The 26,806-nt window shown below is 59.0% G+C and overlaps 1 protein-coding gene across 9 annotated transcripts; it reads right to left on the bottom strand.

The window, feature by feature from the left end:
• Nucleotides 1–1,906: 1,906 nt before the first annotated feature.
• C1QTNF1 (C1q and TNF related 1) lies at nt 1,907–20,206 on the bottom strand. Of its 9 annotated transcripts, none has more exons than XM_045986163.1 (5): nt 19,841–20,206; nt 14,386–14,482; nt 6,978–7,143; nt 4,517–4,656; nt 1,907–3,965 (listed from the first exon to the last, which is right to left on the bottom strand). In XM_045986163.1, the coding sequence occupies exons 1-5, from the start codon at nt 19,880–19,882 to the stop codon at nt 3,415–3,417; spliced, it is 996 nt and encodes a 331-aa protein (XP_045842119.1). In that variant the 5' UTR covers nt 19,883–20,206; the 3' UTR covers nt 1,907–3,414. The 9 variants fall into 9 exon arrangements, with proteins under 9 accessions (XP_045842119.1, XP_045842120.1, XP_045842123.1 ...); XM_045986164.1 differs by having other exon boundaries at nt 6,978–7,140; nt 19,841–20,205; XM_045986167.1 differs by lacking the exon at nt 19,841–20,206 and adding an exon at nt 18,623–18,707 and having other exon boundaries at nt 6,978–7,140.
• Between the last annotated feature and the right edge of the window lie 6,600 nt (nt 20,207–26,806).

Here is a 26,806-nt window from a genome sequence, read left to right as displayed (position 1 = left end):
GTCTTTTTCATGTGCTCCTGGGTCATTTGTCAGCCTTCTTTGAGAAACGGTGATTGAGAACCTTTGCCTCTTTTTAATTTTTTTTAATCATGGAGTTGCAAGAGTTCTTAATGTCGTCTACATACAAGTCCCTTATCAGATGGACGATTTACAAATATTTTCTCCCATTCCGTGTTGTCCCTTGACTTTCTTCGTCATGTCCTTTGAAGTCCAGAATTTTCAATTCTGGCCGTGTCCGATTTATCTACTTCCCCTGTGTTACTTGGGGTTTGGGGTCACAGCTGGGAAACTACCGCCTGATACAAGGTGATGACGATTTGCAGCCATGCTTTCTTCGCAGCATTTTGTACGTGTAGCCCTTATCTGGAGAACTTTGATCCACTTCGAGATAATTTTTGTATATGGTGTAAGGTAGGGATGCCATCTGGAGGCATCTCGGTTTTTTTATTATTTTCTGTTAACTTTTTGTTGTTGTTTTTCCATGATCTGGGAGAAGCTCTCATCGTATTCCCGTTAGTATGGCCCCAAAAAACCAGTTTGCCATCCTGCCGTTGCCTTCTCATGCGCGCGCGCGCACACACACGCACACACACACAGATCCCATAGGATGGGGAGTGCACTCCTCACCGCTCCCACACCAGCTGCAGAGTGTCCTGAAAGTTGTAGCAGAAACAGTAAGTAATCTCCTTTGGCTGAGTCACCGGCTGTTTCCAAGCCCTTTTGCTGTAACACTAGCGTTGGTTTTGCGGGTAAGTTTATCAGGTCTTTGCCAGGAACGGTTTGTCAGGGCCTTACTAGCCGAGGTCAGGGCTCCACGGAAGGGACCTGGACAGAGTGAGCAGTTTGGGGCGCCTGGACAAAGCTGACCCATTCCTCCCGTGCTTCCTTGGGGAACACCCTCAGCCCCTCCCCCCCAGCCGCGTAGAGGCCCTTCCTTCTTGCACGGCTGTGGCTCTGTGGGAGCGGGATCTGCTTTCCGTCTTACTGGGAGAGAATTGCAGTGTCTGCCCGTTCCCGCCTGGCCCCGGTCAGGGCTGAGCACGGGCTGATCCTCGAACCGGGCGAGAGAAGGACACCTGTTGCTGCCAGCCTGTTGGCTCGCTAACCCAGCTGGCAAGCCGTGGGGAGAGGAGAAAGGAACATTTGCTCTTCGTTGGTTGAGCGTGAAGAAAGCTCTTGGAGGGGCTGTTCGAGCCTGCAGATCACTGTAGGAGGTTGAATTGCAGCCCCCCCCCAAAAGGTACATCCGAGTCCTCGCCCCTGAGACCCATGACCGTGACCTTACTTGGAAACAAGGTCTTGTGCCGATGTCGTTAAGGACGTTGCAAGGAGATGCTGGGTTTAGAAGGGGCCCTAAGTCCAATGGCAGGTGTCTTAATCAGGGGAAGGCGAGGGAGGAGTGATGGGCAGGAGAAAGAAAGCCACGTAAGACGGAGACAGGCAGAGACTGGAGTGACTCAGCCACGGACCACGGAATCCCGGGGCCACCGGAGGCCGTAAGGAGCAGGGAGGGGTCCTTCCCTACAGAAAGGAAGGAAACCTGGCCACATCAACGCCTCCGTGTAGAGATTCTGGACACTAAAGCTGCAAGAGATAAATGTGTGTTGTTTCAAGACATCGAGCTTCTGGCCGTTTGTCACGGCAGTCCCGGGACCCTGGCTCCCTGGCCCGCCCGCTGGCCGCTCGCCGGCTACGGGAAGCACCGGGCGCCCAAGGAGACCACGTCCAGCTCAGCCTGTAGAGCGCGTTCCCGTGAACCCCAAGGCAGTTCAGGGCCCAGCCTGTGCCCAGCTGTGTCCCTGGGTGTCCCATGGCGGGCCCCCCAGCTTCCAGCGGGCAGTAGTTGGGGTGCGGGGACGGGGTGAGGAAGGAAGAAGGTCTGGTTCAAGGAGCAGACTGAGCAGGCTGTGATGCTGAGACACGGGGCTCCAAGTTTAATGTTTTCTGAAAGAGCATCGGGACAGCGTGAAGCAGCCAGCGAGCACCGTGCTCACCGGCAGGCCCAGAGAAACACTGTTTTTCAAGTCTGACCAGCAGAAGCCCTTCGGAGGGAAGGATATGCAGACCCTAGACCCAGTGGCCAGGCCCTGGGAGAGCAGAGGGACGGGGCCAAGACCAAGGGTCAGCAGGTGGTGGGAAGGAAGGTTCCTGTAGGGGCTTCAGGGCCGGAGCAGGTAGGATGGAGACCCTGGCCTTGGGCGTTGATGGAGAGAGGCAGGGAAGGGCCGCCCGGCAAAAGCCCGCCACAGGCCAAAGCACCAACTCCAGGCGGCAGACGTCTACACCCGGCCTCAGAGAGAGGGTTTGGACTCCCGTGGTTGAGACATGCCTTCTGTCCTGGGCAGAGGGATGGTGCCCCACAGGGCCTCCGAGACAGTTAGCCGGGAGCCTCCCAGCCCCTTCTGGCTCAGGGGCCCAGCAGAACCCCCTTCCATGTTGTCTCAGGCTGCCGGTCCAAGAGGCCTGGGGAAGAGGCCTGGGACTGCCGAGCGTTGAACCCTCTGGGAAACAGGACTGGGAGGTGGTACGCAAGGAGGTTTGGTAGAGCATATAACCATGACCCTGCTACAAAGTGGAGGTCCCGGTGCCTTCCGTGGCAGACCGTCTGGGAGGAGGGACACCCCGACAGCAGGGTCACCGGCGTGAGGGTCCTGCACAGGGCTCCCGGGCAGCGTGGGGGAGCGGAGCAGAGCCGTGCCAGGACGGATGGCCGGGCCGTGGGTATACAGAGCCTCCTTCCCCATAGAAGCATCTGCGGATCCCGCGGCTCCTGAGGTCCCCGGCTGCTGCCAGGAGTCTGTGCGTCCCAGCGAGCCAGCTGCTTCTCTCAGCCCAGAGACCCGCGGGCAAGGCCACGGTGCCCCCAGGACGTGGGTGTCAGTCCAGATGCTGACCAGGAAGGCTCCTCCGCGGCCTAAGAGGGTCCCCGCACCCTCCACCCCATTCCCCGCGGCCCACAGCGCCTCCTTCGGGTCTTCTGGAACACGCGAGCTCATGCGAGAACGGCCTCCCCAGGAGCCGTGCAGCCGGAGGAGACCCAGAGTGCGCACCTCCCTCTTCCCACAGGGCTTACTTTGCTCCTTTCACAGACTCAGCATTTCCCTCGGTCTTTCCAGCCACGGGCAGCAAGGATGACTCTGGGACACCCTGCCACGTGGCAGCCGGCCCACGGGGTCGCCTACGGACTTGCGCACGGAGGGGAGCTGGACGCCCCGCCCTGGCAGGTGCCTGCCGGCCGAGCCCACCTGGGAGCCCGCGAGGCCGGCAAGCGCAGCTCCTCCCGCTTCCTCTTCCGTGGAGGGCGTCGTGTGGGAGGCCGAAGCTGGGGCGGCGGGGCAGGGAAGCCAGGCCGAGGGGGCGGGCGGGGGGGGGGGGCGGCAGGGGGCTGCGGCCGGCGCGGCGCGGGCCGGCGGGCTAGGGCTCGGCGGCGTGCTTGACCAGGTAGCCGCTGAAGGTGATGTAGGTGTCGAACTCGTCGCTGAAGATGGCGTTCTCCCGCTCGCCCTTGAAGAGGCGCACCCACACCTCGTCCTGGTCCCGCAGCTCGAGCATCAGGCTCTGGCTCTGCATGATGCTGCGGTCGCTCACCTGGGCGTACAGGATCACCACCTCCTCCGCGTTCTTCATGACGTGCAGGTACGTCTCCTTCTGGTTCCAGGTGTGCACGTTGAGGCTGAAGAAGTAGATGCCCGGCACGTAGCAGTAGAACTTGCCCGTGAACATGTTGAAGTGGCCGTAGAGGTTCACGAACTCCGTGTCGAAGATCAAGGTCTGGTAGTAGTCGTTGCTGTGCAGGGGCTTCTTGCGGCCCACCGAGAAGGCGGCGTAGTGGTTCTTGCAACGGTCCCCGGGGGCCCCCATCGACCCCTTCTGCCCCTTGGGGCCCACGTGGCCCCGGGCGCCCGCCAAGCCGGTCTTGCCATATTTGCCTTGCAAGCCGCGGTCTCCCCGGTCACCCTTCTCACCTAAAGGGACAGGAAGACACGCGGGGTCAGGCCGGCTGACCCAACCGTGAGGACGGTTCTGTTTTCATCCAGAGGCAATCATTTGTTTTTCCCCCCCTCTGGAAAGTCCTGGCAGAGAAAAGGGAACACGGGGGTTTGTGCAGAAGCAGCAGGCACTGTGAGCTGCAGGTGACGGGTCCCCCCATCCCCACCCCCACCCCCGTGCTCTGGGGTGGTCTGGGGCGGGACCGCAGGGCTGGGCGGGGTTATCTGGACCACTGGGCCTGGGGCACTTCAGAAGGCCTGGGCCGAGGCACCGAGCCTCAAAACAAAGGTTAGGGAGGCTCGGGTGCAGCCCCCCGGGCTGAGACCTTCCTCCTGCCCTGGTCCCGCGGGCCTCTTCCCGGTTTCTCCTCTTGGCAATAGGACAGAGCCTGTACCTCTAGAGGACAGTCTGCCTCTGCGCCGGCCCTGCGGGAGCCGTCTACACCCACGGCCCCTTCTCCCCGCTCACACGGAGCAACCCCGCCTCCCGTCCATGGGAAGGTCCCCTTGGTCCACGGCCATCTGACCTTTCAAGATGGTGATGTTGATCTGTGGCACGGGGATAGCGTGGTACACGGGGGTACCAGGGTCGCAGCAGCGAAAGCACGGAGAAGCTGCGGCCTCCTCCCCCAGCCTGGGGCCGTGCTTTTCATGGTTTTCTTCATCCCTAAGGGAATAAAGGCGGTACAGGGAAAGCCATGAGCTCTCGGAGCTGGGACCTCCCCTCGCTTCTGCGGCCGGAGGGTCTGGTCTACCTGTACGCCTTCCCTCTGTCCTGGACGCGCCAGACGGCGTTCACTCTCCCTGGACAGGGACAGCCTTGGCTCTGGGCAAGCTCTGGGACCCTCCAGGAAGTGGCAGCAAGGGCTCTGCCTTCTGGTCACGCCAGTGCTCGTAATGGAAACAATGAGTACAAAAACACCGATAATTGGAGGCCCCCCCGGAAACGCAGTCTGCTTGCAGAGGTGTGCCCCTCCGGGAGGGGTTTCAGATGACGTGTGACCAAGCGGCGGGTCCCCTTCATGCGATATCCGGGAGCTCGGACATTAAGATGACTCGTTTGTAAACGCAAGGGCTCAGCTCCGTCTTCAGGATTCCCTTGAGCGTTGGCGCTGGCGGCGGGACACTCCCTCTGCTGTTTACTACCCACCCTTGAAGGACCGCGGCCCCGCGGGGTGGCCGCTGGCGGCTCCATGCTGCCACCTTGTGGCACCGCACTGTGCTGCACGGGCTCTTTCTGGCTCCCGCTCTAGAGCAGGGACGTCTCAGAGACAGTCCCCCTTCTCCATGACCGCTTCCTTCTCTACCTCTGCTCCTGCTCTTAAACCCCAGACAATCCAGGAAATGGATCTGTACCCCCTAAACACAGGCCTCCAAGGTGCACCCCCCCTCGCCGGAAGTCTCCATCTATGGTCCGCAAGCCCCACCAAGGTGACGTGTCCAAAAATGTCCACCTGTCACTCTGTCCCCAGAACCTTCTCTTTCCAAACCCTCTTCACGGCGCCATCACCAGTGGCCCAGAATGGACCCTCGGGCTCATTCAAGAGGCTTCTCTGCGCTCACGACCACGTTCTGAGGATCCCGGGGTCAGCCCCACCACCCACAAGGGCACCTGCCGAAGCTGGGCCCTCGGGCCTCCCCATCTTGGGGACCATCGCCGTTCTGACTGCTCTCCTGGAGTCCGCCCCTTTCCACACCTCCCGTCCCTCTAGTTCTCTGCCTCATCCAACGCTCTTTCTGGAACGTCATGACATAAACCCTCCCCGTGACATCCCCACCCCCCATGATAATCCCTCGTGACTCCCCGTGGGTTGAAGTGCACAGGAGACCCTTCCCCGTCAGGCTCATGTCCCCTCCCCCTCCCACCCTCCAGCACCAGCTCCCCTACCCCAGGCCCAACTGGTATGGTCACTCCCTCCTCCGGCTCTCGGGATGCCCCCCAGGCCGATGTATCCTTCAGGATGGACACACTCCCGTGCTCAGTCTCTCCCACCTCCCCACCGCCCCCAGCACTGCGGGCACACCTGTACTGCAGAGCCTTCCTCCGTGCTCTGGGTCAGGTGTGTGGGCATGCCCACAGCCCCAGAGTCCCTGGAGGCCAGAACTGTCACCCCTGCGTTCCTCCGGCCCCCAGACAGCCAGATCGAGAGTGAGCACTCGGGGCTCATTGAGTGAAAAGTGAGGAGAGGAGGAGGAGGAAGAGGAGGAGGAGGCGGAGGGGAGGCGGGCGAGGAGATGATGGATGTCAGCGTGTCCCGTATCACACTCTGAAGATAGCCTGAAGCCTTGGGTATTGAGTCAGCCCAAAACTCAGAATAATGAAGAAATTCAAAGCGTCAGCCTGACTCCCAGGTGTCTAGGGCCTCACATTCGATGCGTGACAGTTTCCCAAGCAATCCTAAGCATTCTGCGCCTCCTTACAAAATACTCCAGATAGCCTGAAGTCTTCATTCTTGAAGGTCACATCCATGAAGACGACACCATTCAGGAGAAATCATGACTTTCCGAGAAAAGCAACCCCTTCTCTGCCAGCCCTCGGCAGTCCTCTCCTGCCGGCAGCCTGATCAGATGGTCCAGGTCCCTGGGCCAGCTCACGGCCGCGTGCCTGCCTATACCTGCGGGTAGCACTCAGAGCCCTGAAGATGTTCTCCAAGGACAAAACTAGGATAGAAGGACAAATGGAGGGTGGGGGAGTGCAGTTTGGGGGACGTCTTTACCGAAGGATGTGGCTGCAAAACCTTACAGAAACCCAGTCCCTCTGGGGTTAGAATAAGTTGGGTCACCATCCTGTTTCAGATAAGGCCCCGGGGTCACCAAGAGGAGAAATGGCAGGTCTGTCCTCTGGGACCGGTGTGTGCAAGGACCCTTCCTCTGGCTCGGCCATGGCCCCTTCGCATCCAGCCCTGAACGAACCCCCTGGGGTGCCCCAGACCCCAGGCTCCACCCACCGAGCCCGAGCTCCTGCCTCCGCGCCTCCCCGTCTCTCACCGATCAGCGTGGTCCAGCGGCGGCTCCTTGGTCCCCTCCTGCTCCGGCAGCTCCTGGAGACCATGTGGCACACGGCCCAGCGCCGGGCCACAGGCGAAGGCCAGCAACAGGCCGCACGCCAGCACGAGCCTCAGTCCCCGGAAGCCCATCGTCCCGCCGGTGCCTGCTGGGAAACACACCCAGGGAAGGACTCCGGCTGGGGCCGGCCCTGCAGAGCAGCAAACCCGAGCTGGGTCCTGACCCACAAGCCCTGGAAGGCTTCAGCCACCGCAGCTTCAGGGAGGGCAGCCACACGCACGTGCACTCACGCTCACACACGCCCGCACGTTCTCCCCACGCTCATCCGTGCACACTCACATATGTGCACACTCTGAACCCACGTGCACACTCGCACACCTCCATCGTCTCACACCACCGCACACGCTCTCGGGGGAGCCCCGGACAGCCCCTCAGCCGCACTGAGAACAGTCCTTCTAGAAAGACGCGTCCACTTGGGTCCCCAGGGAGCCCCTTAGGGGGCGGTGCTTGGACTTCAAATAGGCACAACATCCCACCCCTTTCCACCGCTAGAGGCATCTCCCCCAGCCAACTCGGAGAGCCGTCTCTGCCGTCTTGCTGTTTCCAGCGGGTGGGGAAACGTCCCCACTGCGGGGGTAGGTAACTGGTCAATCCCAACCCATCTTGGGATGGTTCAACACCTCGCAGGCCCAGTGGGGACACCAGTCCAACCCTCTCAGCAGCCCAGTGAGGGACGGAGGTCTGGGGGAGGAAGAACCACCCAGAGCTTGAATGCAGGTCACCAGCGGGGCCCAGGTTGCTGCTGAGAGGCGTATCTCGAAAGGAATTAGAGAATATCTGATTGTCCTTAACTCCTCATCTATGTTTAAGGACAGTTAAATCCCGAGACAGGTTTCTTTCTCTGGTCAGTCATAGTCTATGCAGGTGATGTTCCTTCCATTGGCTGGGGGAGGCCACGGGCTGCCCTCAAACAGCCCGTCGTCGCTCAGAGAACTTCTAGCCGGAGGGGCATGGCCTTAGAGCTCCATAGGTCAAATTCTGGGCTTTGTTTTTCACTCTGCACGTTGACGGGCTCGCTGCTGTAGCGCTGGAGAGAGGCTGCCTCAGGAGCCCTCCCTGCCGGAACCCCCGTGCCAAGTCAGGAGAGCATGGGGAAGGCAGGGAGCTGGGAACCCGAGGCCTGGGACAGAAACGGCGGGAGCCAGAGGCTCTCTGGATGGATCCCCAGACACGTGCTGAGACTCCGAGCTGGGGAGGCCGCCTCCCCAGAAACCCCCTCCTTGTCACCCCCTTGTCACCCACACCTCCACAGGGTCTTCAGTTCTCTGCGTGGAGGGGGTCAGCTGGGCCTCCCCACGTCTGGGCTCTGCACCAACCAACCATCCCTCCTAAGCATCAGGACCCGGAGACCTGCCCAGTGGCCAAGAGACTACTTGGACCAGCCCCCTCACTCATTCTTTACTGTTTGTGTTTATGTGAATTTATAAAATATGTATTAAAGTTATCTACCTATCCACCCATCCACCCATCCACCCATCCATCCATCCATCTATCCACCCATCCACCCATCCATCCATCTGTCCGTCCACCCACCCATCCATCCATCCGTCCGTCCGTCCACCCATCCACCCATCCATCCATCCATCCATCCATCCATCACTTCTCCTTGGCAGAGTATGGGTGACACCCTAGTCTGTCCCCACGCTTTGGCCGCCCTGTACAGCACGTCTCAACCTGTACTCAAGCTCCCTGCTCTGCAAACTTTCACATACACACATACCACCTGGGAAATCTGGGTAAAATGCAGATTCTGACCCAGCGGGTCTGGGACAGGGCCTCGAGGGTCTGCATTCACAGAAAGTCCCAGGCGCTGCCAGTTCTCCTCCGCCTGGGACCCAACTTTCAAGCCCCACTCCCAGCCCCTCCCCCAAACTCCTGGCATCTGTCCACCCGCACACGTCCTGCCCCCTGCCCACGAGCTCCCGTTCTCCTCCCCTCTTCTATTAAAAACCAGCCTCGTAGGACCCACAGCCCCCCCAAGTGCAATGCCGAGTCTCCCGGCATCATCTCAATTGCCCCTTCTGATCTCGTAAGTCAGGGTTAGGTCTGAGAACAATTCCTCATTTGTCATTCTTACCCCCGCCCCCTGCAGCAGCCTCGGCAGGGCCTGCGGTGAATCCTTCGGGGAGACGACATTCAGTCATTATTACACCGAACTCACAAACAAGGAAGCAGAGATGTGGAGAAGGTCATCAGCCTCGGACCATCCCACCAGTAAGCGGGGCTGGAGGAGGGCCGTGGACTTGACCTCAGCAGGCTTCTGTCGATCCCATCAGTATCCCACCCGGTCCTCAAGACCCGATTCAGGCACCTCCTCTTCCTCCCGAGGCCTTCCCAGTCCCTCAGCTGCCAAAACCTCTCGGTCCTCCTTTCAGATTGGGTTTTTCCTGTTGCCTCATCCTGCAGCGTTTTGCTTGGCCCGTAAGACTGTGCACAGCAGACCCTGACCTCCTGGTCTTGTTCCTCTTGGACCCGCCGAGCGTCCCGCAGCACCCTGAATTTGATCGCTCCTCGACAAATGTTTGTGAAGTGGCATTTTCTAAAGTTGTTTATTTCCCCTTTTCTGTATTTCCTCTGTTTTTCCTTGGCACCTCAATAATGACTCTTTTCTCCCCCCGCCTTGAGATGCCAGGCTTGCATCACTTGAAAGGAAAAGAGGTTTTCCTTTCTTCAAACATTTTTCTTTCCTGAATCCAAAGTAATATATATTCATTTTGGAGAAGTCGGGAAGGAGCCACAAACGTGCATGAATCGGATTCTGTCGTCGCCAGGGTTTCTCGGCCTCCACGCCTGGCGTTTGGGGCTGACTCACTGTTGAGGGAGGTTGTCTTGTGCACTGCAAGAAGTTTATCAGCCACCCCGACTCCGTGCCCCGTGTTCTACTGACAACCAGCCAACAGCATCTCCGGGCTTTGCCGCACGTCCGCGGGGAAGGCAGAATTCCCCTGCCTGAAGCTCAGGGCTCGACCCCCGACGGGAGCACCGCTTGGCATGTCCCTTCCTACATAAGAAGGGATTTTCCTGACCTCTCTCAGAAGCGTTGGGGACCGGGGCCTTCGGTGTCATGGGATGAATGGGGTGGACGCAGCAAGGAGTCAGAGGCACCAGGCCGGCAAAGTGAACAGTGACAGAGGGTACTAGGTTCTTCTCAAGAACCTCCTTCTCGGGGCCAAAACAAACCCTGAGTGAAATCTTTCCTTCTCCAAAACTATCTGAAGAGCCGTTTTACCGAGTCCCACAGAAGCGCCAGCTTCATGACATTATGATCATTTTAGTCACTTTTGGGCAAAAACAGCATTGCCCAACATCCAACCAAATTTGGCTCCAAATCACTTCTAGCAATTTCCAGTGAAATGAAGTCACCTACGGAGGCCGAGGCTTTGCCCCCCGCCCCCGGAAGGTCGCTCAGAAGACCACGCTGCACCCAGCAAAGGTGGGGCCGGGAAGGCTCCCCCGCCGGGACGCCTCCGCCAGGGCTGTGTGACCCTCACCATCTGGCCCACACGGTCCGGCCTCCAGGCTGCCTCGCGGTCAAGGCATCTGAGGCCAATTACAACGTGACTCAAGTTCCTGACTTGTCTTTCTCAAACACAGTGAAGAAATTCATTTGCCGAATCCCATGGCCACTCCACGGACACCTTTTTCCTCCTACTCCCTGCCTCAGAAGGCCCGCCCCTCGGTTGCTCTCCCCTCCGCCCTTCCCTCTGCTTCAGCTTAACCTCCCCCCAGCAAGGAAGAACCCCCTTTTCAGGACTGGGGGGTGCCAGAGGGGGAGCTGGGACACTTATGGGGTCAGAGAACACGTCCTCGTCTCTGTCTGAGATCTGTCCCACCCCCCATCCATGGGATCAGCCAGGAAACTTCTAGAGCCCGGTTGCCACATGTCTGCCTTTGTCCGTGATGCCACACCCAGACCAGGGCCATCTGGCAAAAGCATTTACAAACATGGTTTTCCCTCTTCCTTAATCCTCAGCGGGTGACCAGCTGTTCTGGGAGGCGAGAAGCCTAGGGTCTCCCTGGATTAGAAGCGGCTTAGAAGACAAGTCATTCCCTCCCTCTCACCAGAACATCTCGCACGGGCCTGGCTCCCCGAAGGCCCATGATGTGCCTTGTGTCGGAGCTCGGGAGGGAGCGATCCTGCCATAAACTAAACTCCCTCCCTGACCTCAAGAAGATGACCATCCAGGGACGGGATGAACGGGAGCTGGATCGCGGCTCAAGACAGTACGGCGAGCACGGGAGCAAGGTGGTGAGTGGGAAACGAAGCTTCGAGACCTTCGCAGTCCAGGGAGACGGCCTCTGGGCCACATGTCTTTCATTTTAAACCAATTAAATAAAAGGAAATTTGAAGCTGAGGGCCTCGGCCACACCAGCCGGATCCCGAGCCATGGGGGCGGTCATCGGCGGCCACCATGCTGGACAGCACGGGACAGAGTGTTCTGATCACGGCAGGAAGGGCTGTGGGACCAGATGGCATCAGCGGGGGAGGAAGCCGGGCTAAGCACAAGCAGCCAGCCAGAAACCTGGGAGTCATTTGGGCTCCTTCCTCTCCTGCGTCCCCCACATCGAATCAGTCACCTGCCACCTTTAACACCTCCTAAGGTCTCTCCTCCTTCCAGCCCTTTGCCTCCACATGATGCTTTCCAGGAGCTCTGGCTGGAGCCCAGACCTCAATACAACCAAGACAAATATCTTTGTCTGGCTTTTCTAGGGCCTGGACGTTACCCGAAAATCTTACACGTGGCTCCCGGGGAAGCTTGGCATAAGACGGGACTTTTCTCCCACACCTAATGGCTTTGAGGCCAAGAATGCAACTCAGCGTGGCATGGGATCCCTCCTTGTTTCCATGTGGCAGCCGCGCTCCCACCGCCGCGCTCCCACCGCCGCGCTCCCACCGCCGGGGCCCCCTCCGCACACCCGCTTCCACCACCTCCCGCTCCCCAGCGGCCTCCCAGCCAGAAAGGAAACTCCAAGGCTGCCCCTCTCTCTACTTTGACATCTGGGGGAACTCTCCCACAGGGGAGCTCAGAACTCTCCAGCTGCTGCAGGAAGCCTGTTCGGGTTAGGTCCCGGGGTGCCCAAGAAGGAGAGAGCGCCGTGTTGGGGTGTCCCTCTGGCCCTGATGACCATCACGTGACCCCTGCTTTCCTTCCCCAGAAGCCATTCATCACGCTAACTTTCTTCTTACCAGACTCCTCTGGTGACAGGAAGGAGGGAGGCCAAGGGACTTCCAGGTGAAGAATGACGTTTGCTCACCGATTCCAGAAGCCCACGGAAGATCTAATTTCCCCTTCTATAGCCGGGTAGCGCAGCTGGCCCCAGATCCTCCCTGCTTCGCCCCCACCCGCCCTCCCCTGTCCTGTAAAGGAGGCACGAGGACCCCTTATTAAAGGGACTACGGTTGGTTCCTGCCTGGAGCCCATGCCACTCACTCAATCTCTCTTTTCCCTTCTCCAGGGAGCTGCTGTCTGGCTTAGAGAAGGAGGATATATTTTTTTAAGGTTTTGGTGTTTATTTGCTGACCTCCAAAGCACATGGGCAGGGATGGAGACGGAGTCTTTTGGGGGCTACTTCCTGGTTAATAAGCAAGGGCTTCCTCTTCCCTGCATAGCAGAGACGCCCGGCTCGGGACAGAACAGTACAGAAAAGAGAAGGCAAGAGGTCCCTCCGCCCGATCCTAAAACATCTCCATCTCTCCTGGGACAACGGTGCCTTGGCAAGGAAAGGCTCCCCTGGCTCCCACCTCTGCCCTGCAAACAGCGGGACCACGTGCGCTGCAGGCGTCGGGCCTCCGGGGGCACCTGGCCAGCCCAGCCTCTCCAGCTCCGAGTCGGTCCGGTGCAAACAAAGACCTCCTTGACTAGAGCGCTGTCCTTAGATCACCTCCCAGCTGCCAGGCCTTGGGCTGCAGGCTCGCCCCTGCTTTGAGAACTGCCGGAGAGAGAAGAGCCCCGACAGCTCGTGCGGAGCCGTGAGCCTGCTCTGCAGGTGGCCTGGCCCAGGGCCCACTTCCCCACAGCGGGGACGCCCTCGGGGTCTGACTGCTCCGGAGATGAGGGAGGAGAGGAGCCCGGGAATGCTAGGGCCGGCGCCCGTCCCTTTATAAGCTGTACTAGTGTCTTCCGTTCTGGGGCCTAGAGATCACCCCAACATCTCACAGACACCCCCCGAGCAAGCATGGCAGAAGATAGAACGTTGTCCCACACCTAGTGGCTTCTCGGTCACGAATATAATTTAGCTCAGCGTGCAAAAAGTGCCAGGGTCCCCGCTCTGGCTCAGCCTGTCCCCCGGCATCTGTCCCTCACCGTCTCCCCCTCAGAGACCGGTGTCTCCCAGGCTGTGGCCTCGGCCATCAGCTCCTCCCCTTCGAAACACACTTTTCTGTCACTTTCTACGGTGACAGCCCCCCAATCCTTGTCCCCACGCCAGCCTGGCCGAGGAGTGATTGGCCCACGCCCCCCAGAACAATGTGGCCACTAGCCCCTGGGGCCAGTTAAATTTGTTAAAATTAAGCAAAATGAAGAATTTGGTTCTCAGCCACACCAGGACGATTTGGGGGCTGCCCTCTCGGACAGCGCCGCTGGAGAACATTTCCACGATGGCAGAAATTTCCATGAGACAGCTCGCGTCATCTGTCTTCTGAACACTGTTCTCTGCTCGGCCCCCGCTCTCCCACCTCGAACCCCCGGTTGACTCCGCTCCTGTCCCCCCCATACCTGCTTCTGAGGCAGCCACCGCTCACACGGGGGCCCCAGGCCAGAAATCTAGGGGCCACGCAGACCCTGCCTCTCACGCACCTGTCACCCCTCATCCGTCCCCCGGCTCCCTGAAGGCCTCTGGTCCTCTCCTCCCCAGCCCGTCACCTCTTCTCAGCCGCCGGCTGCTCTGTCTCTCCTCCGTCCTCCCACCTGCTCACCAGAGGCACCTGGCGGAACTGCCAGCTTGAATTCCACCCGGGGCTTAAAAGGCTTCCCGTGAAAATAGGGAAAATGTTTAAACCTGGAGCTTCACCACCTGGCTTCTGCCTCGCGCCTCGCCTCTGGCCACGTCGCCGCCCCACTCCAGCCGTCTGGAGCTGCTCACAGCTCTGCTCCCAGACCCAGCACCCGCCGCAGGCTCTCCTCCGCCTGTCCCCTCCCCCACCACCTTCTCCAGCCACATGCTCTTCAGAGCCCAGCCTGAGGGCACCCCTCCAGGAAGGCACTGCCCCAGCATCCGGGGGCTCTAGCCCCTCGGACCAGGAGCCCCTCCCAGGGAGCTGTGTCTGCTGTCCCATGTGTCCCCAGGTTCGAATGTCTGATGTCCCACCCTGATGGAACTCCGCACTCACCTTTCTGCAAAGCCAACGTGCAAACAGGACTCCAGGATCCCACACTTCTTGCTAGGGCCTCAGGGCGTTCAAATCTCCCTCTAGCTCCTGGGTGGGGCTATTTGGGGAGAGAGGAGGGAAGGGGGGAGAGTGACCCAGGGTGGGCTCTGGGGTGCCGTCGTCGCAAGGCTGAATCCTGGCGTGGCCATCCAGTCATCTTTCCCTCTTATCTGCGCTCAGAAAGTCTGCTTCCTAAGGGCTTCGACCCCTTGCCTCCATTACCAAGGTCATAAGTCACCTAACCAGGAGAAGCGTGCTTTGTGAAAGGCAAGTACATAAGTAAGTAAGCACCTGGCGGGAGGGGAAGCTCCAGCCGGCAGTGCCAATTAGCGACCTCTCCGCTAATCAGAGAGATCTCCCCATGAGTGAAGGCTGAGTTGAAAACACACACAGCAGCGCACGTCCCTGCCACCGGCCGCCGAGATCTGATCGGCCACCCACCTGGCTGCTCACAGCAATTTTCCCCCCGGGTGATGAGCATAGGCGTGTTTGCCATTTTCTTATTTTGGCTTCTCTGATTTTTTTCCTCTCTAGCAGGCACATACTTTTTTGCATTAAGTACACACTATTTTCCACTTAGAACAATGATGAATGAACCCCACCCTGGGGACTCAGAGAGCATTTTGTGTATTGTAGGGGATCTGACTCGAAGCGGAGAGGAGGGGCTTGGGGACGAGCAGGGCCGCCCGGAGTGTAAAATCCATGTATGAGCTGGGGGCCGCGGCCACAGCACCACAAGAAGGAGGTATAGCCTCCCCCCTCCCGGGCCCCCCGGGGGAGCAGAACCCCTGGAGTTACCATGGATATGGGTTGGGCCAAGGAGGGCCACCTAACTTGGACCAGAGTCAGGCCTGGTGGAGAGATCACTGTTCCCTAGGAGGGGGGATTTGTTCTGTCCTTGACACCCCTCTCGCTGGTGGTACTTGCCGCGGAGTCCGTGGGACCGAGGAAGCCAAGTCCTTGAGCCCATCCTCAGGAACCCTGTGCGACGGCCAGGGAGTTAATGAACCCAGGGGCAGCCCCGTCACTGGCAGGAGTCCCCTATGACCTGACTGAGGCTCCTGCCTTCCTGGGCGTCCCCCTGTGTCACTCCCTCGGCAGGAGCTGAACAGCGACCGTGGCGTTTGGCCCCAAGGAATTTATCCGCCAGCGGAGCCCCCCTTCCATTCGTGCACATTCAGCCGACGACTGAGCACCTGTGTCAGGCACGGCACGGGGCATGGGCGTCCTTGACAGCCGTGGCCCCTGAAGCCACGTGCAACGATCTCCCTGTCGCCAGGTTGCCACCTTAAACCCCGCCCCCCCGAGTTGAATTCCTTTGGATTTAGGCACAGAATCACCAGGAACCACCCCCCCACACCCCTTCCCTCAAAATGTCAGCGGTGCGGGAAGTGGGGCCCATTGAACGTGCGTTTTGAGAGCCTTGCCTTCGCAGGGTGGAGACACACAGCCCGCTGGGGAGCTCCGAAAAGGAGAAGGACGGGGAAGCCCACGCCCGGCCCCCAGTGCACTCCAATGGACAGAAGCCGACGGGGACGCTGGGTTGCGGAGAGACCCGTGGCCAAGCTCAGCTAGCAGGAACCACAGGTGTACGGAACTGGCGCGGGGGCCAGCATGGGCGCTCTGTAGCTGCCCATCCCCGGGGGTCTGCCTGGGCGTCAGGCTGGGGTGGAGCCTCCAGCGGGGGCTCCTGCAGAGAAGCAGCTGAAACGAGGATGGGGGAGCAAAGAAGGGGACGCAAAGGGGAAGGTGGCCTAGGGCCCGGCTCACCTCCCCAGCGGCCCCGGGGCTAGCTCTGCGTGCCCATTAGGCCTCCTTCTCAGGCGCCCCTCTAGCCAAGCCCATGGCCACTTCACAGAGCCACGCGCCTTGGTCTCATGGCTGTACCCTCGTGAGGAAGGAGGGAGTCCTGAATGCCAAAAGACCTGAGAGCCCCCAGGCCACCCCCAAACCCACCCAGACCCACCCATGTCTCACCAGAACCCACTTCTAGACTCCTCGCAAGGAGAAAGGGCCCGAGTGTTTCTGCGCACACCCCATTCCCCGCGTCTCCAGACCAGCCCCAGAAACCCGCAGGGCAAAGTTGCAGGGCCCAGCCCAATTTCTGGCCTGTCCTTGCCTGCAAATCCACCAGGGCTGGCAGCCCTCCCAGGCAAGGTCTTCTTCCTTCCCTGGTCCCCAGGGTAGAGGGCGGCTGCTGACCAGATGGTCCCACTTGGGGTGGGAGTGCAACCCCAGGCGAAGGTTTGGGGGATTCCGCAAGTATGGCTTTAACTGGGGCCAGCAACTGCCGGTGACCGAGCCCCAGGCACCAAGGACTTGACTTCCCCACGCCCCACTCCCCACTGTCTTCCTGCCCGTCCACCTCTTTTCTCGTCCTCCCTCCCGTCCTCCCTTCCCAGCCAGCCTCCCTGCCCGCAGTCTCCAGCTCTGCTCCGTCTTGTTTCAAGGAAAATTCCTACAGGATCCAGGGGGATGGTCAGACACTGAGGCCCAGCCTGGCCCACGGCCATCCCGACAGCCATCCTGGACAGGGCGGGACGCCCCAGGAGGACTGGCTGGAGAAGATGCTGACTCCAGGGGCCTGCAGGGCAAGCCAGAGACACCCCGGTGGGCAGTAGGGGGCCTCTGTGCCTCTGCTCACACCCGCCCCACTTTAAGCCCGGTGCTGGAAAGAAGCATGGGTGAGGATAAGAGGCTAAAAAGGATGCTGGGAGCTCCTGTCTCCTGCTCACGGGACCATTCCATTGTCCCAGCAGAAGCCCACAGCCGAGCGTGCAGAGCGGGAAGGGAGCCGGCAAGCCCGCTTCCCCACATCTGTGCCCGCCTGCGCAGGGCCCACCTGCCGGGCCGAGAACCCAGGGACGGATCCCCTGGCAGGGCCCCGAGAATCCCGAGTCCCAGGCTTGCTGGGTTGCCCCGAGAGAGTGGGCCAAAGCGCCTTGTGCGGGCTTTGATGATTCTTTTCCAGATTGTTCTCCAAATGGGCGGACCGAGTGTGGAGTCAGGGCGATACCCATGGTCCTGTCCAGGGGACTGCCTTGTCTCACTTGACTTTAAGAAAGAGAGGACAGATTTCAGCAGGTAAAAACAGGAAGAAAAAAAAATTAATAACCCTAGGCCCACGCAGTAGTTATACCACCAAAACGAAGCGGGGGGGCGGGGGGTATCATCTCCACGTAAATATCCATGGGCTCTCGGGGCCGGGAGGCGAGGCTGCTTCTGAAACTCCCATTTTCCTCTCCGGTGGCTCAGCAACATGGCCTTAGGCACAAGGACCTTTCCACTCTTCCTTCCCTTTGTGGGCCGTCACCGCCCGCCACCCGGGGGCCCTGGAGTCTCAGCCGCCCCCAGTTCCAGAACAGGGTCCCCCACACGAGGCCAGCCCCAGCAGACAGAGCCCCAAGGGCAAGCTGATGTCCGGTGAGGACGCCCAGCAGCGCGACTATATCTACAAAATTCTTTTCATCTTTGTTTTGATGGGTGAAGTTCAGTGCCAGAATATTTGGTTTATGAGTCATGCTAATTACAGCTTGGGGGGAGGAGGGCCGGAGGCACCAGGAAGAACAACAGAAAGAAGCATGTTCTGAAAAAAATTATGCTGTGCTGGTTGCCCTGAATAGGGAGGTTTACATCCCAGGAATGAAGAGGGAGCTGGCTGTGTGCCTTTCTGGGACCATGTCAGCCTCTCACCGCCCACCTGCGCGGGCGCCCCTCGCTGGCGGGCTGCACCTGTGCCTCTGGCCGGGGGGTGGGGAGGGGTCCCCTAACACCTCCTGCACCCGCATTTCTCTGTCTCCCTGACCTCTTGCTCCTGGGAAGCACTGCCCTTGGCATCATAAGAGGCTCAAGATGGGAGAGGGAGGAGGTCGAGAATAGGAGGAGAGGGCGGGGTCCCTGGAAAACAGAACCTGGCGGTCCTTCCTGCCCCTCGGCGCTTTCTCCGGGGACAACTGGGAGGCGGCTCAGCCTTGGCTTGGAGAGCTGTTGACCCTTGAGCAAGTTACACTCCTCCGGCACTGAAATGCCGGCCCTCCAAGGAGATCCCCACGAGTGCGCGTGGGCCGGTCTGGAGCCTCTCTGAGCTCTTCAGCACTGAGACAGCCATCGATAGGATCCACGGGAATCGAACCCGCATCTGCCCAGCGCCTGCCGCGCGGGACACACACGCACACGCACGCGCACACACCGCACTCACCCTAAGCTCCTCTCAGTCCTTAGGTCGAGAGGGAGAGTGGGGAAGGGAGACGGGACAGGATAACTCAAGCCTCAGCACCCATCACCCGTTCCTCCTCTTGCCGGTGGGGACACCGGGCAGGCCTCCCCCTGCAGCACACAACGGTCAAGTGCGTCTGTGGGGCTGACTGCGTGCGCTCCTGCTCTATAAAAAGCAAAGGCCCAGCAGCCCTGGAGGACCTCACATCCTCCCCTGGGGACCCAGGATGTTGCTAGTGGTTGAGAAAACTCAGTTTCTCAGGACACGCCTCATTTCCAAAGCTCGGAAAGCGGCGGCTCCAGCGTGCGGCACTAACCTCCATTCCTGGAAACTCGGTGAGATGGAAGAGCCCGACCAGTCACAGAGGGAAGCCGCTCCCTCCCTCCCTTCCAAGTGGACAGGGAGGGCCCGCACGTGTCCGCAGAGGACACGGGGCTGCCCAGGAGTCAGCAGGCTAGAAACCAGCCTCACACAGTGTGGGCGCCCGGGGCAAGTGGGAACTGCACCGGTCCCCGTGGAATGCCTAGAACAACAGAGCAGTGCGTGGGGTCTCGACACAGAGGTCCAGAGGCTCAAGGGCAGCTGGGTGACTCGGCCCCAGGCCAGGGATGGTTCTTGAGTGGTTCAGGAAGCTCAGGAGGGTCCCCAGGGAAAGGGACATGATATTCCCCTGTCCACGCTGAATCCCCTCCAGGAACACCAAGGCCATTAGATGCGGGAGCCAAAGTCAGCATTTCCTGTTTTGTGTGGGGTCCAAATGGGCCCCCGGCAGGGCTGGGCAAACCTGTCTCTGAGGTCATCCAGGCAGTATGGGGGTTGGGGGCCCCCACCTGGGACGGAGGCCCCGAGTACCATTCCTTTTCCTCTCACGCCCAGAGAAGGGTGCAGCAGGATACACAGTCCACAAAGAAGAGGCAGGCACCATCATTCCTGACAGCATCCGGCCGCGGCGGCAGAGCCCCTGCTCCCTCGTCCCAGCGGGAGACGGAGCCCCCCCACCGCCCCCGCCCGCACGGTACCTCGCGGCGCCCGCAGACCAGCCCCGCAGCCCCCAGGCTTTCTGCCCCTTGCCACCACTGCCACCCTGGCCCCTCCCACCCTGCTCTGGCAACCACCGCGCCGAAGCCAAAGCCGGCTGAAGCCGGGAGCAGGAGCAGAGCAGCCCTGCGTCCTGTCCCACCCGCCGGAGCCCCCACCTACCTCCAGCCCACGCCCCGCAGCGGCCTCTCGGGCTTGGAGCATCTCCCAGCGACGGGGCCTCCTCCCAGCCAGGTCGCGGGAAGAACAGACTTGTCAGAGGAGAGAGCCAGGAGGGCGGAAAAAGTCCTCTGGGAAGAAGGTGCAGAGAGGGGGGCCGGTGCAGGCAGCAGCGGGTCCCTGCCTTCCCGGCACCTTGACCTCCCCCGGTCCAAGGTCTCTCTGGCCAGAAGCGGAAGCGCGGTTTCTCGAAAGTAAAGGAAGAGACAAGAAAGCGGGACAGACTCGTAAAGAGCAAACCCCAGCCAGATGTGAGCAGGGCGCCGAGCCTCCAACGCTCCCAGCGCACATTATCCAAACAGCAGCCGCTGAGGATTAACTGTGTGTGTGCCCGCGGGCAGGGGAGAGCCGCGCTGCCCTCCTCCCGGCCACCCTGGGGAGCCGGCCCAGCCTGGGGGGCACGGGGGACCCGTTCCAGCCTCTGGAGGTCTTTCCAGGTGCCGGGGTGGCTGGGGGCCCAGGACAAAGAGGGTGGGGGCCCCCGAGTTGCTGGGTGGTAGAGGATGGGTTTCGAGGAGCCCAGAGGGCACTTGTTGCCAACGCTGTGGGATCGAGTCCCCAGATGGTGGCAGACCTGGGACACACTTTCAGTCAGAGGCTCCCTGCTGGGGCCCAGGGACCACAGACAGGTTTTGGAGAATCTGTGACCCCCCCACACACCCAATGCAAAGCTGTGTGTGCGTGCAAACGTTCGCGGGGGGGCGGGGAGTGTCTACTGCTTTGACTGGGTTCTCAGAGGGCTCTGTGATCCGAGGGTTAGGAAGCCCTGGCTGGAGGCGCAGATTTTCCAGAGGGCAGTGCGGCCTGGGTAGGGCCAGGAGGGGCGTCAGCACTGCTCGGCCTCTGTCAGACTCCGGTTCCTTGATATGAAAAACAGGCCTTTTCCTCGTCTTAGACGCAAGCTCTAAACGGGTTCCCCGGCCCCGCCTCGCACCCTGATAGCTGCTCCCGGCTTCTGCGGAGCTGCCCCGGTCCAGCTGGTCTCCGTCCCCAGACGGAGTCAGAACGGCTAGTTCTGGTGTCTTATCATATCGCACGAAGAGGAAGGATCTGGCCAGAATAACGGGGCTCTGCAGTGGTGAGAACCGTTTTCTCGATTGCTTGCTTCTTTCCGGACTGTGTTCCCACGTTCTCCCCGAGCGGCTTGGATGCCACACCTGCAACTTGTGGATTGTCATCATCGCTGCTCCCAGGGGCCTCTCTGCCTGGCTACGTGCGCACAGGAGATGTAGAAACGGGGGTGCTCATTTGAGATGTTCCAGGGAAAACACAGACAATGGCACCCTAATCTCTCTTGCCTTGGAAATTCCTTCCCGCTGCTGCTCCCCGTGTCTGCCCGAAGGGCTGAGAAATCCCCAGGAAAGGGGGGCCTGCAGACCTCCCACCCAGCAGGCACAAGGAGCGCCGGCTCTGGGCGGCAAAGCCAGGAGGGTCCGGCGGCTGCGCCACAGAGACACGGGCTGCCCGCGGGCTCCCGTGGGAACAAAGGGAGAGATGCCTTGATCCCTGAGGGGCCCTGGAGAACTTCAAGGACACTGGCAGGATCACGTAAATGTGTCTCCGTCGGAGATGGGAGACGCTCGGGAATCGTTCACATCTTTGGCATGTGCCTGAGGCTTGGCAAAACTCACATCCCGGCTTGCTTATCGACACAGGAAACCCAGAGATAAGCTGGTCTTGGTTCCTGCGCACTTTCCTGGCCAGCGGGACCCAGGCCTAGCGCACGGGCAGACCTTCCCCTAGTGACTCTGTCCTCAGCTGGCCTTCGCAGCAGGGATGCCCGCGGGGAGACACACAAGAAAAGCAAGAGAGACAGGTAGGCCACGTCTCTGTGCAGCCCCTGACAGGCCTTCGTCTGGGACCTTAGACAAGCCGGGTCTTTCTCAGAACTCCTGTGAACCGAGAAACATCCTGGATGTGATGGGAAAGCCTCCCCCCCCACCCTTCCCCGGAGGCCCAGAGCTTGGGAGTCCTGGAGCCACACAAGGACACAAGGCTGGGCACGTGGCTTGGAGGAAAAACAGATAAAGAGATTTGCCCCTTTCTTTATCCCATCCGACATGGCTTTAGTGTTGAAGAACTGGAAGACAGTTATCTTTTTTTTAAGATTTTTTTTTTTATTCATTTAAGAGAGAGGCAGAGAGAATGCAAGCAGCGGGGAGAGACAGCCAGAGGGAGACGGAGAAGCAGGCTCCCCGCTGAGCATGGAGCCCAACGTGTGGCTCGATCCCAGGACCCTGAGATCATGACCTGAGCCGAAGGCAGACGCTTAACCCTCTGAGGCACCCAGGTGCCCCTGAAAGAGAGTTATCTTAGAGATGATTAAAAGACAGGAATCCAGAGGCCCAATGGAGAGAAGAGTTCTAGAAACACAGCCAGTCAATGACCCTGCCTTCCAGCGGCAACTGCTCGTTCCAGCCAGAGGCCTTAGGTCCTGAGCCAAGGGTGCGGCTGGACGTCAGGGGGCCTTAGTCTCCTTGTCTCTAAAGCAGAGATGGGTCCAGGGTCTCTAATCCAGAACCCATGCAGTCAGACGCGGCCAAAGTAAAGTGCAGACATCTTTCAGCACATTTCACCCCGCGGGGCTCTGCGCAGGGGCCCCCGCGCCCCACCCGTGTTGACCCTCACAAGGCTGCAGGTCATGCTTTCCTGCCAAAGTCATGCTCTTCACGCCAAACTCGGGGGGAAACCACGGTTTCAGAGCTTTTCGTATTTTGGGGACTTGGGTAAAGGACTGTGACTCTGTAATTGTCACGCGGCGGATGAAAGGCCTGACATTAGATACAAAGCCGAGTATGCTCGTGATAATTGTCATTATGGTAAGTATAATCTTCCTCCTTCCCTCCTCTTGGGTCGAGCCCCCACATCTCCCAGGAGGTTAGGAAAGGGATTCCTCAGATCGCTTGAGGCAGAGACCAGGAGGCAGAGGGTCGCTGGTATGAAATGTGGCAACAAGGACCTGGAGTTTTCCAAGACATCCGCATGAGACAGAAGGCTCAGAGGCGTGGAAAGTTCCAGAAGAAAGGGAACCACAGTCTGAGCACATCTCGGGAATCACAGCCCACATCTCAAGCCAACAGGCAAAGGGACAAAGAGTCACAAGGCCAGCTCAGCCCTCGATGAAAGAAACAAATTCTGTCACCCGAACACCGAGCTGGCCAGGTCCCTAATGCTCTTTGTACTTCCTCACTGCTCTAAAACTGGAAGTAGGAAAGCGAGGCTGGGCAAGCGGGGTTGGGGGGGGTGGGTTGTGGGGTTGTCCTGCAGATTACCTGATTGCTGGTCCTCCATCAGGCTGTAGTGCCCTCAGGCAACGAGGGCAGAATGCTCCCAATTCAGCAAGTATCTTCCGTGTTGGAAAGTCCTGGCCAGAATTAAGGACAGGAGTCATGGTCAAAAAAAACCAAAAATTAACAAATCAGAAGCCAAAGCCAGCAGCCGTGCCAGAGGGAGATTTCGTCAGCCCCTTGATGGGTCAGAGGCCAGGGCCAACCAGATGCGCCCCTCCCCCCCGCAAGGTCTCTCTCTTCAGTTTTCCCAAGTGGTTCTAGGTCACGCCCATCCTGGAATTCCCTAGGAGCTCACACCTCCCACACAAGGATGTCTGGGCCAAACACTTAACGGCTTCCAGAACCTTCCCAAATGGCCCCACATCCTCAGACAAGGGCAGCTCAAAGGACGTGAAGGCCAGAGACTCACGGGGGAGAGAACCTTCCCAGGAGGCAGCAGGTTCTACGTCCTTCCCTGTTTGGCAATCCCTTCTCTCTCCCTGGGCATATCACTGCTGGTCACTGGTCTGTTTTCTCATTCCTGGAAAAGACTCTGTGACCTCGGTTAACGTCTGTAAGACGCTGGGTTCCAGATAAGCACAGCCTGTCATTAGCAGCACTGTGATTTTTTTTTTTTTTCCCACTGTGGCCCCAGCATTCTGCCTGTCCTGGCTATTTTGGGCCAGGCTGCCCAGCCGTCCCACGAGGGCAGAGACCAGCACTGCAAACTTCTGCATTCTGTTCGGAAGAGGGGGGCCACAGGCAGGCCGATGGCAGCGTCCCACTGCCAAGGGCGGGGGTGAGGGAGTCTCCGTGGAGATTTGGAAGAGATGGAAACTTGGCGGCCAGACCCAGCCTCCCTGGCCGCTGGCCCACGCCTCGCTCCTGGATGGCAGTGCCTGCCTTCTGGAAGGCTGCGGGCAGGTGGGGATCAGGACTGGCCGCTGCAAGGACAGAACAGACCTGCCTGTTGCTTCACTGGCCCTCACACCCAGAGAAGCCTTCTGTCTAAGGAGGACAAGCCTTTCCCTGGAAGGTTCCCCCCCCCCCCCCCGCCGCCCTTGACTGAACGCAAGACAAACCGAGAGGGGCAAGAAAGCACACTGGCAGTCTGCCTTTTGCCATCTGTGTGCTTTCTGACTCTAATCAGGCATTTACTGTCCCATGCCTCAGTTTCTCCATCTCTCGGAGTCTACATCCCTACCGCGGAGTTCTTTTCCCGCCCTTCCAGAGATAACCCAGAGCCGTCACCGACAGGCAGCGCTGGACTTGATAAATAAAATGGGAGGGCCCCCTGGTGGACTGCTCCCTTCCAAGCCTTCACTGGGACACGAGTGAGCGAGAACATAAGTAAACAGACGGGTGATTAACGTGAAGATCTTTTAGTCTTTTATGTAGAGTTATGGAAACAAAAGGGGGAGAGAAAAGTTCTGGACGAAGGCCAAGGTGATGTCTCCAAGGATGCAGAGGAAGTAAGGGGAATTTAAACCATCTCCGGGCAGCGAAGAGCACTTTCGGGGCCTGGTCTCTCCGGAAGGCAGGGAAGCAGGTGTCTGTCCACTAGAGGACACAAAACCCCTTTGACCTAGTAATTGTCCTTCTAGCAATTAATCCTACAGATGGACTCACAGTTGTGTTCCAACTCGTGAGGGCAAGGACTTGCCCTGAAACATTGTTGTCATGTAAGAAGATCACACCTATCCTAAAAGGACAGCGTTAGGGGCCTGGTACAAGAAATAACGGGACAGCCCCACAGCGGAGTGCGACGCAGCTCTGTAGAGAAGGAAACACGTCTCGACAGAACCAACCAGACCAAGCTGTGGTGCGAAGCGAAAAATGACAACCCTTTCTGAAAAACATTAACGGAGATCCGAGTAAATGGAAAGGCAAAGCACGCTCTTCGGCAGGGGCTCAGCGTCATAAGAGAGTTCTCTCCGAATTCATCTGTAGATTCCATTCAAAACCCTAAAAGTTAGGGGTGGACAGGAGGTAGAAGGGGCCTGCGGGGGAATTGTCCTACAACATGTGAAGGTTTATTATAAGTGGTAAGAGTGAGGACGTGGTACTGAAGAAGACACCTGTCCCCATATGACATTCTAGAAAGCCCCGAAACAGACCCATGTATTTATGGAAACTTGATCTATGACAAAAAGGTATGGCACGCATACCCATGGAAAGGATGGATTATCTCCTAAGAATGACACTGAGAGGCTGGGGCATCCACAGAAGAAGAAATACACACGGCCGAAAAACATGGGGAAGATACACAACTTCCCCGCAATCCGGCAGTGAGAAGACATGTAATCCCATCAGATCTGCCGCGTAAACACGCCAGACAGTATCTGCGTAGCGGCAGGATCTCCCGGCCATTGCCTACGGTTTTATTTCCTTCTTTGTACAAGTTATAGCGGCATACGTATTGTTGAGGGATACATACCTATTTGCTAAAATTACAACATAAAGCGTGAGAGTGATTCAAGATTGCATCCCCTTCCTGGGGTGGGAGGGGGTTTGGAAGGGGGAGGAGTCTGGAGGCCTTTCCAGAGAGCAGGACAAGCCTTTTCTGCCTCAGGCTGGGAGGCATATATAGATATAGAGATCTTAGAAAATAAAAGATTTGAATCATTTAAAATAGTGGTAATATATGGTATATAGTTAGAACTCAGTTTCGCATAATGAGAAACAAATGAATTCCACAGGGGTTTGTCCCCTTTCCATACCCCCCCCACCCCGGAAAATGCAGAACCGAGTGGAAATAGCAAATTTCCATTTGGTTTTTCAAAAAAGTAATTTAATATACGCGTTTGTGATTTGTTTGCGTGTCACAAAATCTCTCTAACCATAACAGCAAGAAGCTAGGAACAGTGACTGCCTCTGGGCAGGGAATGCAGGACAGGGACTGGGAGGTTATTTTTCACCGGACACCATTTACATAATTTGAATTTTTCTCTTGTGCATCTGTTACCTAAGGGAAGGCTCTTGGAGGTCCTGGGGTGACTGCGCGCAGGCGGAGGCTGGAGTTGCAGGCCCGCAGAGCACCAGCCCTCGCCTAGCTCACTGCGACCGGGCTTTTCTCGTTATTTCTAAAATGGGCGTTTTTGCAGGACTTGGAGGTGGAGAGCAATATATTCCATTAAAATAGCGCAGGGGCCGGGGAGGGGACTGGAGAAGCGGGGCGAACTGGATACCCTTATTTGGGAGGAGGTTCCCTGACTGTAAATCCGCTGCAGGGAACCCACCCCCACCCCGGCACCCTCCCCCGCCAGGACACTCCAAGCCTGGAGACCTGCGCCCTGATCTCTGCTCCGGCAGCTGACCAGCTTTCCGAAGTGGCAGATCGGAGGGCCGAGGAGAGGGGCTCGCTGATAACGAGGGTGGCAGAAAGGGGTCCGCGCTTCCCCGCCTCCCAGGAGACCACAGGGGTCGACAGGGCGAGGCGAGAGGTCCTAAAATCTCAACTCGAGAAATGATCCCGTCTCTCGCTTTGGCTGGGCCGGTGTTCCGGGACAAAGCGGTGGAAGGGGCCTGCGGGGTGGTCCCCGCGCAAGTCTGCGCCCCTTCCTCTAGTCCTGGCCCCCGGAGGCGCCCTCCGAGCAGTAAAAACTACAACTCCCAGCAGTCCCGCTCGCGCTGGTGCGCA

Source organism: Meles meles, chromosome 18, assembly GCF_922984935.1.
Source record: "Meles meles chromosome 18, mMelMel3.1 paternal haplotype, whole genome shotgun sequence".
NCBI lineage: Eukaryota > Metazoa > Chordata > Mammalia > Carnivora > Mustelidae > Meles > Meles meles.
The sequence above is the reverse complement of the archived record's forward strand: the minus strand, read 5'-3'. Positions and strand labels throughout refer to the sequence as shown.

Bases quoted from the DNA above. Each gene is read 5' to 3' on its own strand.
- C1QTNF1 (XM_045986163.1), bottom strand. From the start codon at position 19,882: ATGCTCCAAGCCCGAGAGGCCGCTGCGGGGCGTGGGCTGGAG. The intron at 14,483-19,840 runs GTAGGTGGGGGC...CTCCCCAAATAG, and splicing joins CTGCGGGGCGTGGGCTGGAG to CCCCACCCAGGAGCTAGAGG. The intron at 4,657-6,977 runs GTGAGAGACGGG...TTATTCCCTTAG, and splicing joins CCGCTGGACCACGCTGATCG to GGATGAAGAAAACCATGAAA.